The 18105-nt window shown below is 41.2% G+C and overlaps 1 protein-coding gene across 3 annotated transcripts in view; it reads right to left on the reverse strand.

Moving 5' to 3' along the window:
- The window catches only part of lrp4 (low density lipoprotein receptor-related protein 4), a 113438-nt gene that overhangs the window by 18480 nt on the left and 76853 nt on the right, over positions 1 to 18105 (reverse strand). For all 3 annotated transcript variants that reach the window (XM_058088486.2, XM_058088485.2, XM_058088487.2), the window contains exons 6-16: positions 16640 to 16768; positions 14923 to 15042; positions 14690 to 14815; positions 9682 to 9807; positions 9430 to 9564; positions 9014 to 9139; positions 8362 to 8592; positions 7740 to 7896; positions 7191 to 7408; positions 1028 to 1204; positions 531 to 656 (exon numbers count right to left, since the gene is read on the reverse strand). In XM_058088486.2, coding sequence (XP_057944469.2) covers positions 531 to 656; positions 1028 to 1204; positions 7191 to 7408; positions 7740 to 7896; positions 8362 to 8592; positions 9014 to 9139; positions 9430 to 9564; positions 9682 to 9807; positions 14690 to 14815; positions 14923 to 15042; positions 16640 to 16768 — 1671 coding nt within the window. The remainder of the gene's footprint in view (positions 1 to 530; positions 657 to 1027; positions 1205 to 7190; positions 7409 to 7739; positions 7897 to 8361; positions 8593 to 9013; positions 9140 to 9429; positions 9565 to 9681; positions 9808 to 14689; positions 14816 to 14922; positions 15043 to 16639; positions 16769 to 18105) is intronic.

Raw genomic sequence — 18105 nt, forward strand, 5'->3', positions numbered from 1 at the left:
ATTAAAGACCAAAGGTCTTTTGTCAGTCTTCTATTTTAACAATGGGTCAACAATGAAAACAACACAAATCACTGACATACACAAAAGGTACAAATTTACATACTACATACATGATTCAATAATTAAATTAAAGAAAGTATTTTATTCTACAGATTGACCACACAAAGTGAGCACAATGCAAGTTAAACTTTGTAAACTATTGGTGGAACTGAACTTGAAATGAACTGCATAAACCTCCTGAACCCCCATCCATTCATCAGTTTGTTCATATAGTAGTCTGATTTCTTATTTTTTTTGGCACATTTGTCACAATTAAATGTTTCAGATCATCAAACAACCGTAAATATTAGTCACTGACAACACAACTGAACACTAAATGGAGTATTTAAGTGAAACGATTCATCATTAACTTTCCCACCTATTGTTCAGAAGAAATCATTTTTTCACACCACTGTACACACACACGCACACACACACACACACACACACTAATATAGCACAGTTTGAATAAGCAAAACTGAGAAACTCACTGTTGGCACAATTGTAGTGGTCCACCTTCTTAAAGCCAGTTGGACAAGCACAGGTGTAGGTCTTGTTGCTAGGGAGACACAAGTGGCTGCAGCCTCCATTGTTGGCGCCACAGCGATTTTTGCCTCCTACAGGGGAATCAAACACAGACAGCAATAAAACAAATGAGTTCAAAGTCTGAAATGTGAGTCTTATTTCCGTACCAATACAGTCAATAGCAATTCTGTGGAGTGGATGAATATTTCACATACTGTATATGTATCACTGGGTCAACAAGAAGTTACAAATACACTTCTATGAATGAAGACAAGAATGCAGAATTTTGCTGATTCAAGAAACGCCCGACTTTCTCTTTAGAACAACTTATGTTAAACAGTTTTATTTGCTATTCTTACCCGATGCTCATTGGTATATAAATGTGGGCATTGACTATGATTGGGACAATAACAATAATAAACAGATGTTTTTTTCCGTGCATCCAACATAGTTGAGACCAGACCTTCAGGTTGCCTCTGGGGGTGCAAGGTGTGGATGTCCATGGGAAAGTGCAACTTGTTACGGATGATCTCTTGGTTCTTGCCGGTGAATTTATTGGCACTATTGATGCTCTTGGTGTGCCAGTCAGTCCAGTAGAGGCTGTCTTCAAACACTGTGATGGCAAATGGGTGAGGAAGACCTAAGGGAAAGACAAAAGACCTAATTGGAACATTTAACAGAACAGCGGTTACTTATTAAAGCACACTCATAAGAGATGGAATTTGTGACTTGTTCCCCCATGACTTCACAACCAATCAGCACTGCGCTGTATGAGGATGTCACTGTGAAAAGGCCTGGTCAGAGCCGTTGTTGCCAGAGCTACCAAAAGCAGATATAGGTCACAAGAGATATTACTGCAAAATAAGATTACTATTACATACTATACATACATACAGTGCATCCGGAAAGTATTCACAGTGCTTCATTTTTTCTACATTTTGTCATGTTACAGCCTCATTCCAAACTGAATTAAATTAATCTCTTACCTCAAAATTCTACACAAAATACTCCATTATGACAATGTGAAAAAAGGTTTTTTTGAAATGTTTTGAATTTATTAAAAATAAAAAACGAAAAAATCACATTTACATAAGTATTCACAGCCTTTGCCATGAAGCTCAAAATTGAGCTCAGGTGCATCTTTTTTCCACTGATCATCCTTGAGATCTTTCTACAGCTTAACTGGAGTCCACCTGCAGTAAATTCAGTTGATTGGACATGATTTGGAAATATAATAACTGTCTATATAAGGTCCCACAGTTGACTGTGCATGTCAGAGCACAAACACCAAGCATGAAGTCAAAAGAACTGTCTGTAGACCTGCGAGACAGGATTGTCTTGAGGCACAAATCTGGGGAAGGATACAGAAACATTTCTGCTGCTTTGAAGGTCCCAATGAGCACAGTGGCCTCCATTATTCATAAATGGAAGACGTTTGGAACCACCAGGACTCTTCCTAGAGCTGGCCGGCCTTCTAAACTGAGCGATCGGGGAAAAAGGGCCTTAGTCAGGGAGGTGACCAAGGCCCCGATGGTCACTCTGTCAGAGCTCCAGCGTTCCTCTGTGGAGAGAGGAGAGCCTTCCAGAAGGACAACCATCTCTGCAGCAATCCACCAATCAGGCCTGTATGGTAGAGTGGCCAGACGAAAGCCACTCCTTAGTAAAAGGAACATGGCAGCCCGTCTGGAATTTGCCAAAAAGCACCTGAATGACTCTCAGATCATGAGAAACAAAATTCTCTGGTCTGATGAGACAAAGATTGAACTCTTTGGTGTGAATGCCAGGCGCCATGTTTGGAGGAAACCAGGCACTGCTCATCACCAGGCCAATACCATCCCTACAGTGAAGCATGGTGGTGGCAGCATCATGCTGTGGGGATGTTTTTCAGCAGCAGGAACTGGCAGACTAGTCAGGATAGAAGGAAAAATGAATGCAGCAATATATAGAGATATCCTGGATGAAAACCTGCTCCAGAGCGCTCTTGACCTCAGTAGACTGGTCATGTACCTTGACCATAGGGACAGTAGACATTAGCACACAGCCAAGATCTCAAAAGATTGGCTTCAGAACCACTCTGTGAATGTCCTGGAGTGGCCCAGCCAGAGTCCAGACTTGAATCCGATCGAACATCTCTGGAGAGATCTGAAAATGGCTGTGCACAGACGTCTCCCATCCAACCTGATGGAGCTTGAGACTTATTGCAAAGAAGAATGGGCAAAACTGCCTAAAAATAGGTGTGCTAAACTTGTGGGATCATATTCAAAAAGACTTGAGGCTGTAATTGCTGCCAAAGGTGGATCAACAAAGTATTAAGCAAAGGCTGTGAATACTTATGTAAATGTGATTTTTTTGTTTTCTATTTTTAATAAATTCAAAACATGTCAAAAAAAACTTTTTTCACATTGTCATAATGGAGTATTTTGTGTAGAATTTTGAGGTAAGAGATTAATTTAATTCAGTTTGGAATGAGGCTGTAACATGACAAAATGTAGAAAAAGTGAAGCGCTGTGAATACTTTCCGGATGCACTGTATGTACTGTAATGTGTTTTCTCACACTGACTTTTGAGGTGAGAGAATTTTGTGTCTTTTGATCCTTCCAACCTGGCCCAGGTGTGCTTGAGGTGATACCGGCTGTCTGTGTGCGTTTACTGATCTTATCTTAACACGAGGGAGACAAATAATACACCCTCTTCCACCTCACTTACAGCCGTAGAGGCAGATAGCTTTGACATGGTCACCTTCTTCCATGTCATCAACACACACGCTTCATCCCCCCTCCGCTCTCGTTCTTTCCGGGACAGCTGGGCGAGCAGCTGCAGGCTGACGGGGCATCAAGCGCCACACCAAGCCGTCACAGTAATGTCCCCTTTAACCTACATGTGGCACCCCTCACTGCTCTCACACCACAATTGAATTTGTCACCCTCTCTGTTGATCTCTGACGTAAGTAATGCAGCACTGCTTCCAGATGGACATAAATCAGCTCGGATTAGAGTGTATGCGACAATATGTCAGCTTACTGGTGGTCTCTCTTCGGGCTTTGAACCGCATTTTTCTGTGTACTTGGCAGTACATGAGTTCATGGCGCTTAATGGTTGACAACATAAATCTATATTTTTTACTTTTTCAACCACAACATTGCACATTGCAATAAGCGTCAAGTGACAGTGGTCTCAGTTAAAGCATGATGGATCGAGTAACTTTAATCAAACTACATGTCACATTCTTGCCATACAGGTCAGTCAGAACCTTCCACAAGGGGGTGCTGTTATGCTGCTCAATTGACTACACCCTGAGGAGAGCAAAAGGCAACAAAAGAGACATCTGTCGTATAGAGTATCTTCAGGCGCATGTACTCCATGTACTCCAAGATCAAGTTCACAACCCCCCACCCATCTAGTGGGTGCACAGGTGTGTAAGCTGGTAGGGCATTCAACTGCCACCCCGTCCACTGTCCAGCTCCAGGAATTTGGCACTCATCCAGCTCGCAAAGTCGCACAACACAACTATAGGTGTAGGGAAGTAGACACTCATTAACATTCCTTGGCACAGCAGCTCAAGCAGCAGAAATGTGCACACAGACACACGCACGTTCCATTTGTCCTGTGTGTTGTCTGAGCAAACAGAGGCTCTGGAGAAAGGACAGGGCCAATTACAGCCTTTTATCCTGAGAGCACACATCATTAAGGAGTGCTCACACGGACAATGCACGCACACGCAGACCCCCCTCCAACCACACTCACACACACACACACACACACACACACAAACGAACTCTCAAATAATCCTGACTGTTGCTTGCGCTTTATAGCTGATAAAAAAATGAACACTAAATAAACAGACTTTCAAATGCAAAACGCATATAGGTAATATTTACTGTATATACAATAACGCCCACTTTATATTCACATGGCACCTTTACTTCTGTTGTAAACTGTCACCGTGTTATATACCGCAGCGTCTAGAGTAAAAGTAGAAGCACTTTTTTTAATGATCATTTAGTATGTATACATATTTTACCTGTGTGGATTGATGTTGAATTAGCACACTAAGTACGTCTATCTTGGAGATTGTAGCTTCTGCTTCAGTCACTTTTATTCATTTGTGAATGCAGAATTAAAATGTTGGTGTTAAAATATGGGTGTTTCATACGTAGCTTTAGTTTGTTGGTGGAAACATTGCCCATTCCCGCTGGGTTCCTCTTTTTTTCTGGTGAATTTAATGCAGTTAGGAGCAGCACCATGACACTCCAATAACAAAGCCTTTTCTGATTGTAGCAAGATTATAAATACCAGTAAATGCCAATTATAGTCCATTGCAATTCCAGTGTTTTGTCGATATACTACCGAAACTGTGTCAAACACAATGAACGGTTATATACAGTAAAGTCTTGTTATATCGATATCGTCGGGAGTCGGAAAAAATATCGATATAACCGGACTGTCGATATATCCGATCCTGCGCCAAACTGCATTAAAAGTGGGCAATAATGCACTCGACATTGTTCTATAGTATAGAACAGAGGTAGGGAACCTATGGCTCGGGAGCCAGGTAGGGCTCTTTTGATGACTGTATCTGGCTCTCAAGCATTTCTTACCACAATAAAAATTTATTTTTGCTGACATTTTAAAGTAAACCATCACAGAAATGACTGTTAAAAATAATATTCAAAATCAACAACTTTCTTATGCATTTTAATTCGTTCATCTATATTCTGCTGCAATTTGGCCAACCATATCTATTTTTCCTGATGATATTTTCAAGGTCAAACACCAAAACTTGATTATTACTGGGTAATGCTGTAGTCTACCTCGGTCATTGAGATGTCAAAAAAACATGTAAATGTAAACTTTTCTCCTTTAGTCAAATAGTCACCTAGCTAAAGCTGCAGAACCAAGCCTTCTGACGAAGATGGCCAAAAGAATGAAATACGTCTACGGAGTACGGTGCAAAACTATGCAGCAGCAGAAGTTGTATTAATGGCAACAAGTATTTGATTTATTATTAGACACTGCGCTGCTCACGAAAGTGTGCTGGCCACACCCCATTGGCGTGGGGTAGTGTGCCTGGTCTACGTAATTAGAGCCCATTATCTAAAACTGTTGGTCTTACATAAAAATGCACACATTTTATTGCATTCAATGTTTAAAAAAATGTATATGGCTCTCACAGATACACATTTTAATATATCTGGCCTTCATGGCTCTCTTCGCCAAAAAGGTTCCCGACCCCTGGTATAGAACAATGTCGAGCAGCTTAAATCAATCTTTGCTTAAGGATTTCAATACCAAAAAAGAACACGGCGAACAGCTGCTTCCAGTCAACATTATTTTTCACACTTCCATCACCAGAGCGCAGCACACACACCGATTCCCGCACTTCCTGGTTCACAGGTCATGCTCAACCCGCCCCACATAGCTGGCCAAACACATGCCTGCAACAGAAGAACCAACTGCGTTCGTGGTTTCTCTCGTGTGTATAGAATCTACGTATACACACGAGAGAAACCACGAACGCCAGCATGTACATATGAAAAACAGTGATTATTGCAAGCGATAAAAAGATATCTGAATACAACACAATTAAATACATGTATTTGTACGCTTGTGTCTTCGTTGGAATAGGTGTGTATGCTATGTCAGTTGGTTCTTCTGTTGCAGGCATGTGTTTGGCCAGCTATGTGGGGCGGGTTGAGCATGACCTGTGAACCAGGAAGTGCGGGAATCGGTGTGTGTGCTGCGCTCTGGTGGTGGAAGTGTGAAAAATAAAGTTGACTGGAAGCAGCCGTTCGCCGTGTTCTTTTTTGGTATTGAAATCCTTAAGCAAAGATTGATTTAAGCTGCTTTTGTATCGATATAAGCAGACCAAATTGGCTGGCGGGAGATGAAAAGGGCATCGTAGTAACCGGATTATCATAATAACCGGGTATCGCACTAACGGAGCTAATTATATCATAAAAGACTAGAAATTTGCCGGGAAATGAAAATAGTATCGTAATAAGCAGTAATTCGTTATAACCGATATCGATATAACGAGACTTTACTGTATTTGCATTAAGCTTCAGCTATATTTGTTATCATTTTTCTCCCTAGCTGAGCTTACAAATGGTGCAGGCAGCGTGCTGCATTGTTGCAGGGTAACATTGTCACATTGCCATCCTTACAGTGTAGGCTGAAGTATCAAAAAAGATGAAGTAGGCACAATAAAACAGATCAATACTTGGCCTGCTTACATATCATTCCCAGATCCCTAATTTGAGCACACAGAAAGCAACAAATACGTAAAGGCAAACAAAAAGCTTACGCTGCAAATTGTGTTTACGTCAGTAAAACATTCATATAGTTTTTCACAGAAGTATTGCACCAATTGTATGGTATAATGATGAGTGTGTGTGCATGTATAACTGAGAGAGGTATGCGTAAAATAGGCCTTTATTTTAACTAGTAGATCAATTTGGGTCTTTTATTATAAACAGACTACAACAATTACTGTAAGAGGAAGAAAAGACATGCAGTGAATAGATTACATTACAGGCATCATGTCCTCATCCAAGTTTATTTCATCATTCCAGGAGCGACCATATGTGGACTGGATTTTAAAAGCATACCAAAAAATTTATCATTTACCTTGATTGATGACAGCTTTGCGATTACGCCCATCCAGGTCGGCTCTTTCGATGACATGGTGCTTGGCGTCTACCCAATACATGCGGTGGCCTGCATAGTCGATGGTTAAGCCATTGGGCCAGAACAAGTGTGTGTCTGCGATGACTCGCCGATTGGAGCCATCCATGTTGGCATACTCAATGCGAGGTGTGTTGCCCCAGTCAGTCCAGTAGATCTTACTGAAAAGGACAATGTACCGACACATTAGGTTGCTGGTTTATATCGCTGGTGATGAATATGAAGAACTGACTACCATAACAAAATAAATGTGTCTTCATTTTATATTCTCCGTCCTGCCGCTGCAACACAAAGTAAGGGAGTCTTAGCCACTGTTTCTTTTAGGAAATCTTTACGCCACACAGATGCACGCCTGTGGGCAAAGGAGTACTGCCAAACTCTAATCCCAGCACTGGAACTGCGCTACAACTGGGACACATCCAGAGAGGATAGTGTGCACATTTGAAACCATCTGCTCCGAATCAGTTAGTGACTGTGAGTTTGAGCTCATACCCCTCTATAGGGTGCAGCGCGATGGCCCGGGGCTTCTCCATGTTCTGCCACAGCAGCACCTTGCGATGGGTCCCATCCAAGTTGGCCACCTCAATGCGGGAGGTTCCGGAGTCTGTCCAGTACAGTTTATCATGGATCCAGTCAATAGCCAGCCCACCTGATTGAGAGAGAAATGCTATAAATGCCTGTGATTGGCTGGCGACCAGTCCAGGGTGGAGTCTGCCTCTCGCTCAAAGACTACTCAGGTTATGTACACATACTGTACGTTAAGCACTTACGTGTAATTATCTTTTTTATACAAAGAGGTACATCATTTTGACTTGTAATTTGCATGCAAAAAGTGCATGCATCCCTGATATACATGCACAATTCGATATGTAAATAAATACTCATATTCATAAATGTAGCAAATAAATATATTTTCTATATTTATAGTAAAAGGTAGCTCTTTCGGACTTGGTCATTTTAAAAGTAGTTTGCATGCCGAGAAAGTGTGAGCACCCGTGTTCTAAATGCTGTAGTTAAGATTAGCCTGCATTAGGAAACGATAAATGAATTTATTTTGGTTGATTTTAACCAAAGTACTGTCCGATATCAAAGTCAGCATCCTATTAGGGCACACCTGGGCTCTCCAGGCCGGTGGACACAACCTCTTCCACATTGGACCCATTGAGGTTGGCCTTCATGATGCGGTCCAGTGTCACATCTGACCAGAAAACCAGCTCGAGGCTGTGATGGAAGTCGAGGGCAATGGCGTTTTCAAGGTTGTTGAGAAGCAGTGTGTACTCAGAACGGTGTGGCAGAACCTGACGGATATCAATTCGATTGGCAAACAACAGCACCGGCTCTGGACCTGTGTAAAGAAACATGGTGGAAAAATGGAAATCATACTGTAAGATTAATACAAGTCAGACTTGGGAGGTGACCGACAAAATGAAGAATTTTATGTTTTCTGTAGGGATGGATTCATTTTAATAACAAAGGGCAGCTATTTCAATGAAGTGCAGGGTTCATTGCATCTGACAGCCAGTTGGGATTTGAATTTAACTTTACTCTGCAGCAGATTGATGGGCTGATGTATCACAACTCTGCCCTCACAGCATCTAAATCTAGTCCAGACCCTCACAATTGGTCCAAAGCTTCGGAGCCAGCGAATGGATACAGTTACGAAGAAAACATAAACAATATGCAACCACATTTTCATTAGATGTCAAACTTTTCCTGTTCTTTGCGGTCTCATGTCAAAGTTGAAACATAGTGCACTTGCTCTTTACCCAGGGCCTTGCAACTCCGCTTGTCGGGCCGCAGCTCATAGCCTTGAACACACCAGCAATGGAAGCCGCCTTCTATGTTGGTGCAACCCTGGCTGCAGTATCCTTCCTCAGCACACTCGTCCACATCTGGAAGACACCACAGAGGCCATAGAAAAGAGGGAGTTGTTTGAAAGAACTGCTGGCGGGTTCAGTATTTTACTAATTAAAGTCCTACAGCAAAGGATGCTTTTATTTTAAGATTTTCTCGACTTTGATAATCGTCGTTTTACAGAAAGAAACCTTGAAATCAGAACTGCTGGTTAATGTGCACATCCTTTATTTTGAGTAACAATATGTTTTACCGTTAATGTTGTCTATGTCTAATGTTTTTGTGTTACTACAAAGCTAAGCACACACACACACACATAGACACATACCTTGGCAGGATCTGCCGTCATCCATCAGTCGGTATCCAGTGTGACAGGTGCACTGGACCAGTCCTCTAACCATCTGACACTTCTGGGAGCAACCGCCGTTATTTTGATTACAGTTACCATCACTGGAGCGTGGACCTACAGTACATGGAAACAGTCCAGGTAAACACGTTGTGGATGACTTGAATACTATTCTACATTGCCATGAGTATTAGTATACGAAGATGTTTGCAATCGTGTTAAATGTCCACTCACGACATTCATGGTGTGGGAGTTCATCAGTCCCATCTTCACAGTCGTTGACCTCATTGCACACCTTCCTCTGACCAATACAGCGTCCATTCCCACATTGAAACTGGTCCGGGGCACAAGGGGACGTCTCTGCAGGGACACCGACAGAACCTCCATTCAATTTAGTGTTGACAAAACAATGTGGTCAAATACCGTGAGACGCCTAAAAGTTGTTTAAGATGTTTCCCATGAGGCAACCCGTTTTGTTTCCGTGCTTGTTGTGGTCTCTTTCTTCTAAATCGGACAAAGAAGATTCAAGTTAAACAACATTTCCTTGCATGTCTTTCTCTATTTGATTGTCTCTATAGACCATATGATTACATCCCAGGAACCGTAAAAACACTTTTACTGCATTAACTGGCTTAGATATTACATTAGTGCTTAAGTACATTAACTATTTTCCCCACGCAAGTCATCATTCATATTGAACCACTGATGGGTTAATTACTACATGGGATGTTAATTAGCAGCTTACATAAATGTCTATGAGAGGACACTCAGGGACTTCTAATTATGGCAAGTTGAACTAGATCGGAACACAAAGAGAGACATAACACACATGGTGTCCTTTCACATGACATAATTAATCAGAATATTTAATTAAATGCAAATCAGACATAAATATAGAGAGACAGGAATCTAGAAATGAAAGTCAGGAGGAAGTTAGGTCTGTGATTGGCTGTGACCCCAATGAGGTCAAACGATATAGAAAATTGCAAAGTGTTTTCTGCATGTAAAACTATAATTGCATTGCGTTTACATTGTTGGCTTTCTGGAACAAATTAATTTGATTTGGATTTACATGATTTCTTACGGTTAGAGGTGGGCCTTCTGGAACAAATTAACGACACTAACCAATGTTCCACTGTACTTTGCTAGTCAAAAAATATGTACGTATATTACGGTAGATTAAACAAAGTAAACACAACTAAACAAGATAATGTTCTCAATAGATTCAATTAGATTTTTATTACACTGACAAGCAGTACAACATACAGCAAAATGATGAGATTTGCTGGTTATTTACAGCGCTGTGTGATAATTTGCTGTTTTGCTTTACTTGTAAAAATACAAAAGTACTTTGGGTGGTTTTGACCTGACAGATAAAGTATACCATTTCAGTCACTGAAGCTGCTAAATGCCCAGCTATCTTAAAGAGCAAGTCACAACCTGTGAGTGTTTGCTCTCAAACAAGTAGATGCTTGGAATGACACAATAGGAGCAGTGAGAGTCTAACGAGGGTGCAGACAACTTTTGAAATTACAAACTTCAATTAGAAAAAGCTACAGAGTTGAGCATGAATGTATCACTATAGAGATGTTTCTGGCATACGCCTCATCTTATACGTATATAAGTTCATTCATTTTCTAGGTCGCTTATCCTTCCCATAAAACAGAGGTAGGGAACCTATGGCTCGGGAGCCAGGTAGGGCTCTTTTGATGACTGTATCTGGCTCTCAAGCATTTCTTACCACAATAAAAATTTATTTTTGCTAACATTTTAAAGTAAACATCACAGAAATGACTGTTAAAAATAATATTCAAAATCAACAACTTTCTTATGCATTTTAATTCGTCCATCTATATTCTGCTGCAATACGGCCGACCATATCCATCTTTCCTGATATTTTCCAGGTCAAACACCAAAACTTGATTATTACTGGGTAATGCTGTAGTCTACCTCGGTCATTGAGATGTCAAAAAAACATGTAAATATAAACTTTCCTCCTTTAGTCAAATAGCTAAAGCTGCAGAACCAAGCCTTCTGACGAAGATGGCCAAAAGAATGAAATATACTGAGTACGGTGCAAAACTATGCAGCAGCAGAAGTTGTATTAATGGCAACAAGTATTTGATTTATTATTAGACACTGCGCTGCTCACGAAAGTGTGCTGGCCACACCCCATTGGCGTGGGGTAGTGTGCCTGGTCTACGTAATTAGAGCCCATTATCTAAAACTGTTGGTCTTACATAAAAATGCACACATTTTATTGTATTCAATGTTTAAAAAAATGTATATGGCTCTCACAGATACACATTTTAAAATATCTGGCCTTCATGGCTCTCTTCGCCAAAAAGGTTCCCGACCCCTGCCATAAAATAATAATTGTATATCCTTTTTACAATCTTGATTTTATGTTTTTAACTGAGACATGGCTCAACACAAACACAGCGAAAGCTGTCCTGATTGAGTCGAGTCTTCCTCATTTCAACAAAACCAGATTTGTGGGGGGTGTTTTGGGTGCCAAATTCAGGGACAATATACTCATCCAAAAAATGTCTCAATGTGTGTCATTCCAAAAACATACTTTTATATGACCATTTGCAAACCCCCCTAGATTTGATTTGACAATTACAATTACTTTCACTTGGTAATGGTAATGGTTTAATTTCATTTGAACATGCATCAGATTACAATTGAGTGCATCCCATAATCAGTTCACAGTTCCACATGTCCAAAAGGAGTAGGAAGAAGCAAAGCTTATTAAATCCTACCCCTCCATCTGGTACTTTTACAATCAGTACGTAACTGTTACATTTGTTCACTTCCTGCTTTCCTAATGTAATTTAAGTTTTTTTTTGTTTGTTTTTTTTGTCACGTACCAAAGTACAAGGTGATACATACAATGACATAATAGGTACCATAGTACCTTGTGTGCACTGATTTTGACCGTTGGGTTATTTAACATGCATGTGGATGTAGCTAATGACAGGCATGCTAAGGAACTCCCTGCTGTCCTTGAAATGTTTGGTCTAGCTCAGCATGTGACGGAACCAACACATAGCAGAAGTCACACTGATCATCACTAAGGGTGTTGATATTTCAAATGTCAATGTTTTATGCTTTTATGCTTTATCTGATCCCTTTTGTCTTTTCTGTTACGTTCTAACGTTGATGATATTCTCAGTTCTTATACATAAAGTGTTGCAAATGTTTTGGGTACCACTGCTCCTGTCAAGCTTAGAATGGTTAAAAGTAGGCAAAATGTGACATGGACAAAAGAAAGAGTGTGTCATAGCACAGAAAAAGGCGTGCACAAGAGCCGAATGGAAATGGCATATGTAAAAGCTACAACCAAATCTTGCACAGAACAAGGGAGATATTTTTCTGAGTAGTATAAGTATACCAACAACTCTTGTGTACTGTTTGCTACAGTTAACAGAATAAAAACACTCCAGTTCAGCGCCCCGCAATAAGTTCGCAATATTCCTTCATGACAAACTTCAAGGTATATAAAAAAATATGCCATTTCACCAACACAGATAACTATTCTTCAGCTCCAGCTGACACAGTTCACACCAGTCAGTGGCACAACGGTCCAATACATCATCTGCAGTCTGTGTCCATCAACGTGGTGTTACCCACTAGATTTCGAAGGTCTGTGCTGAGCAGTTTGCCACCGCAACTTACTCATCTAGTTAACATCTCGCTTCAGAGATAAAAGGTCAAAGGCCCTAAAAACTGCTGTCATTAAGCCTCTTCTTAAGAAGAGTAGTCTTGATGAACAACTAGCGGCCCATATTAAAACTGCAATTAGTGGGAAAAGGCTCAGAAAAGGTTGTTTATCAACAGCCTACTGACTTGTGTCCACAAACTTTAGAGTAGAACTGAGACAGCTCGGATTAAGATGATAAATGATATCCATCTGAACACGGATGCAGGCAAAGTCCGAGTTTTAGTTCTGCTAGACCTGAGCGCTGCCTTTGACACAGTTATCCTATTACAGAGGTTAGAAAACTGTGTGGGAAACTGGTATTGCTATCTGGAGGACAGGAAGTACTTTGTTGGAATTGGAGTCTCACACCAAATGGCTACGACCTGGGGTCAATCCGTTATTGTTCATGCAAGATTGTCCACAACTTTGGCTTAAATCCAGGAAGGAAAACTTTAGCCCCCAATCAATGCCGTTCCCCTCCCGCTCAAGATTGACAAAGTCCCGTAAAAACATGCACGCACATCGTGGCGGCGTAGTAAGCAAATAGAACTGACAAAAACACGAGGTACATTCACAGACCCACTGAAGACATGAAATTCACTAGAGCTATACAGGCTGTTACCGGAATCCTCTTCCATGCCTCCCTGATGGCATAATAGAACAAGTGGATGTGTTCCTGTACCTTCTACTAGAGAATACCCCACGGGTGCTCAGGTCCTATTCAGGTCTGGAGACATATTTAGCCACACTCAATCACCTTTGCCTTTCTCAGCAAGGCATTTGTCATCTTGGAGGTGTGTTTGGAGTCATTATCTAGCCATCCATCAATTTTATATGCTGCTTATCCTCACTGGGGTCGTGGGGGTATGCTGGAGCCCTTCCTAGCTGACTTAAGGGGGGACGCATGGTACACCCTGGACTGGTCGCCAGCCACTCACAGGGCACATATAGACCATTATATACAACACATATATATATATATATATATATATATATATATATATACACACACACAACAACCATTCACACTTGCATGCATACCTATGGACACTTTGGAGTCGCCAATTAACCTAACATGCATGTTTTTGTGAACAGCAACAAGTTTGGTAAGGGTAAGAAGTGATTAAACACGCTGGCATTGATCATTGTAGTGTCAAGCTGTCAGACTGAAGATTGAGGACTAGTTTGGACTCGTCCCTTGTCGGCTCAACCCTACGTGACACAGCAGACATGTAGGATTTGCCACTGCACATAGATCAGTTTTTGTGATGGGCTTTGAAAGGTGTAGCATCCCCAGTAGATGCAATAGTTGATTTAATGTACTAAGTATGAATATTAGAGGACATAACATAAGTGGAGTAAAAACCTTCCATCTTTTCACCAGCAAATGGTCAGATTATAAGGCTCTTAAAAACAACAACTGTGATGCTCAACTGAAAGAAATTGTGACTTTGTTGAGAGCTCCACTGTTGTCATGACGACAACTTAAATGCGTGTTATATTTAGCCTCTGAAAAAATGATCAGCATAGTCTCACCAGTTTTCTCACAGCCCTCTTCATCACTGCGATCTGAGCAATCATCTTCCCCGTCGCATCGCCATGACAACCGCACACAGCGTCCTGTTCCACACCGAAACTGGTCAGCTGTGCACATGGACGTAGCTGCAGACAATCATTTCGGTATTTGGTAAGTCGCATCACAAGAAACCGCAGTGACAATGACAATAGATACATCCTAGCATGCAAAACTGACAAATGTGGGTACTCACTGCAATTCTTCTCATCAGACTGATCATCGCAGTCAAACTCGCCGTCACATCTCCAGCCAGCGTTGATACACATCCCACTGCTGCACATGAACTCAACAGACCTGCATGGCTGATGAGATGCTGCACACAAACATACATTTTGCCATTAATTAATAATACATAGCAAATTTCTAGTCAGGAATGAATGAAGTTAAAAGTTTTCCCACATTTTGCAAAAAAGGAACGTATGGAAGTAATAAAGTACTGAAAATATGAAGGTGTCTCAAGGTGCATTATTAAAAAAAAAAAACCTGTATTATGGAAAGCAGGAAGTGAACAAATGTAACAGTTACTGATTGTAAAAGTATCAGATGGAGGGGTAGGATTTAATAAGCTTTGCTTCTTCCTACTCCTTTTGGACATGTGGAACTGTGAACTGATTATGTGATGCATTCAATTGTAATCTGATGCATGTTCAAATGAAATAAAACCATTACCATTACCATTACCATTAACATACCTTTGCACACATGGTGTATTTGACTCTTCAACTAACTGTCATTCCTTTATATAGCCCACTCAATATCCCTGCATGTGATTTGAAATTACAGAGATGCTGTAAAATGCCAGAGACGAGGGTGGAGGTGGACAGGCAGATTAAAGTCAAATCAAACACAAGCATCCTAAATCTGGTATGTGCATTTCTCTGGCATATTTCCTCCTGACAGCACATGCTGGCTCCCCTTGAAGAGCGGGCCAAAGATGAAGAATACGACAAGGCGGGAAGGAAAGCAAAAGAAAGAGGGACATGGAAGGTGCTTCACGCCTGCCGCTGCAAGCTTATCAGCTGGCTGAGAGAATCCAGAGATGATCAAAACAGCAGGTGGCTTTCCCAAAGAGAAAAAGAGAGCATTGCAGGCAACAAAAGTTTGTGTTGATTGTCAGCATAGTGATACACGTACACACTTAATTTGTTGCACTTTCATGTACATTGTATTGTGGATGTGCGTGCATTTAGCATGTTAGCATGACCGGGAGAGAGGAGAGACACTTTTCCTCTAACAAAGCACCCTTCATGTGTCTGGAGATGCACTACCATGGAATGTTGTGTGAGGATGTGTCATACCCCTGAGGAATGCCTCATAGGAGTGTGTGTGTGTGTGTGTGTGTGTGCAGCACAGTTCACACTATTTTCTCACTGCTAAGTAATATGGTTAAATATATCTTCTTTATTTAAGTGCATGTGTATAAAGTAGCCAGTGTCTGTGTTTAACAAGTTAAGAACATGGTCGCTATTTAAAAACGTGGACAAGGAAGAAAGAAGGAACAGAGAGAACCACTCAACTGACTACTGTGACCTTGGTGATGTTGAAATGATGACAGAAAACCTTGAAGCTGTGCTTATCGCACTGCAGATAAACACATCAAAGAGGGAGACCTGTGTGTGTGTGCGTGTGTGTGTGAGAGCAAACCAGCGGTTATATAGTCAATGAGCGAGTGAAACAAAGAAGTAACAAATTTGAGATGGGAGGTGAAGGCGGAGGGATGCTGAGAGCCGGTTGGGTGCAACATGATACTCAGGACCACAACATTCTCGTATGTAACATTAATATTTTAAAATACATTTTTTTCACGATGGCCTGCAGTCAATCAACGACTATGCCGGTTCCACAGAAGATGGTAAACAAGCTTGGCTAATGCGTGGAGTGGGTTTGTATGTCAGTGTGGGACATCTTACAGCAGTCTGACTCATCTGACCAGTCTCCACAGTCGTCGTCTCCATCACAGTGATAGATGTCCAGGATACAGCGGCCATATGCACACTGGAACTCCTCAACGCTGCAGGTGGCTGCCATGACATCTGAGGCTGCACATATGCACACACAAATGTACAATCACAAAGACACACACGGTCAACAGATGACTGCATTGAGAAAAATGGTTCAGAACTTTACTCTTGGAAGTACTTTGAAGTTCTGTCAAAGATAAAAATGAAGGAAAAGTTGACTGAAGATGATTATGTGCAACATTTCGTCTTATGGCTGCAAAAATAGTTGCAGCATCATGACAGAAGTCATAGAAGAGCTAAGAAGCTAAGAGATAAGCTTCCTCTTTGACCAACCATTATCAGTATCATGGCCTTACACGGAAAGCCAGTCAGGGAACAAGCTATGCGGCTGCTTCAGGATATGCAAGTTGTCATGTTTGTCCATCATTTACAAAACAGCAATGGTGTATAAATGGTGGCAATTCCATATCCAATCAGATGCCATCCCATATATTACTCATGGCCATCTGCACTTGAACCCAACTGGGTTACATTCCATGTCTACCAGCAAATACATTCATTCATTCATTTTCTACCGCTTTTTCCTCATGAGGGTCGCGGGAGGTGCTGGAGCCTATCCCAGCTGTCTTGGGGCAAGAGGCGGGGTACACCTTGAACTGGTGGCCAGCCAATCAGAGGGCACATATAGACAAACAACCATTCACACTCACATTCATAGCTATGGACAATTTGGAGTCGCAAATTAACCTAGCATGTTTTTGGAATGTGGGAGGAAACCGGAGAAAACCCACGGGGAGAACATGCAAACTCCACACAGAGATGGCTGAGGGCGGAATTGAACCCTGGTCTCCTAGCTGTGAGGTCTGCGCGCTAACCACTCGACCACCGTGCCGCCACCAGCAAATATATTTAATAGAATAATATTTATTCTCCACGTTATTATTATTATTTATTATTATGCGGGAGCCAGGCAAAGACATTTTGTTGGCAATTTCACTGCTGTGTTATTGTGCAATGACAATAAAGTCTATCTATCTATCTATCTATCTATCTATCTATCTATCTATCTACCGAACTTTGACACATTTACCTACTAACGACGCAGCATCAGGAGCAACTGGGGGTTCAGTATCTTGCCCAAGGATACTTCGACATGATCACAGCAGTACGGAAGCATTAAGATTTAAACATGTAAAAACTGTGGGCAAACGGTGAGGGTGAATTATATTTTTTTTCTGAAAAAAAAATAATGCAAATGTGTGGTGCTCAACTGTATGTGCATTTTGTTTCAATCTATTGCCATGATCCCCTGTAATGTATTAAACTGCATTGTAGGCCGCATACCATTTATGTTTATTTACTGGCTCCACTGAGCATCAGTGTCTTTGCCTTGAACCACCTTGACCTTGCATTTA

The sequence above is a fragment of the Doryrhamphus excisus genome, linkage group LG13 (genome assembly GCF_037039965.1).
Source record: "Doryrhamphus excisus strain RoL-2023G ecotype Guam linkage group LG13, RoL_Dexc_Guam_v1.1, whole genome shotgun sequence".
In the NCBI taxonomy this organism is placed as follows: Eukaryota; Metazoa; Chordata; class Actinopteri; order Syngnathiformes; family Syngnathidae; genus Doryrhamphus; species Doryrhamphus excisus.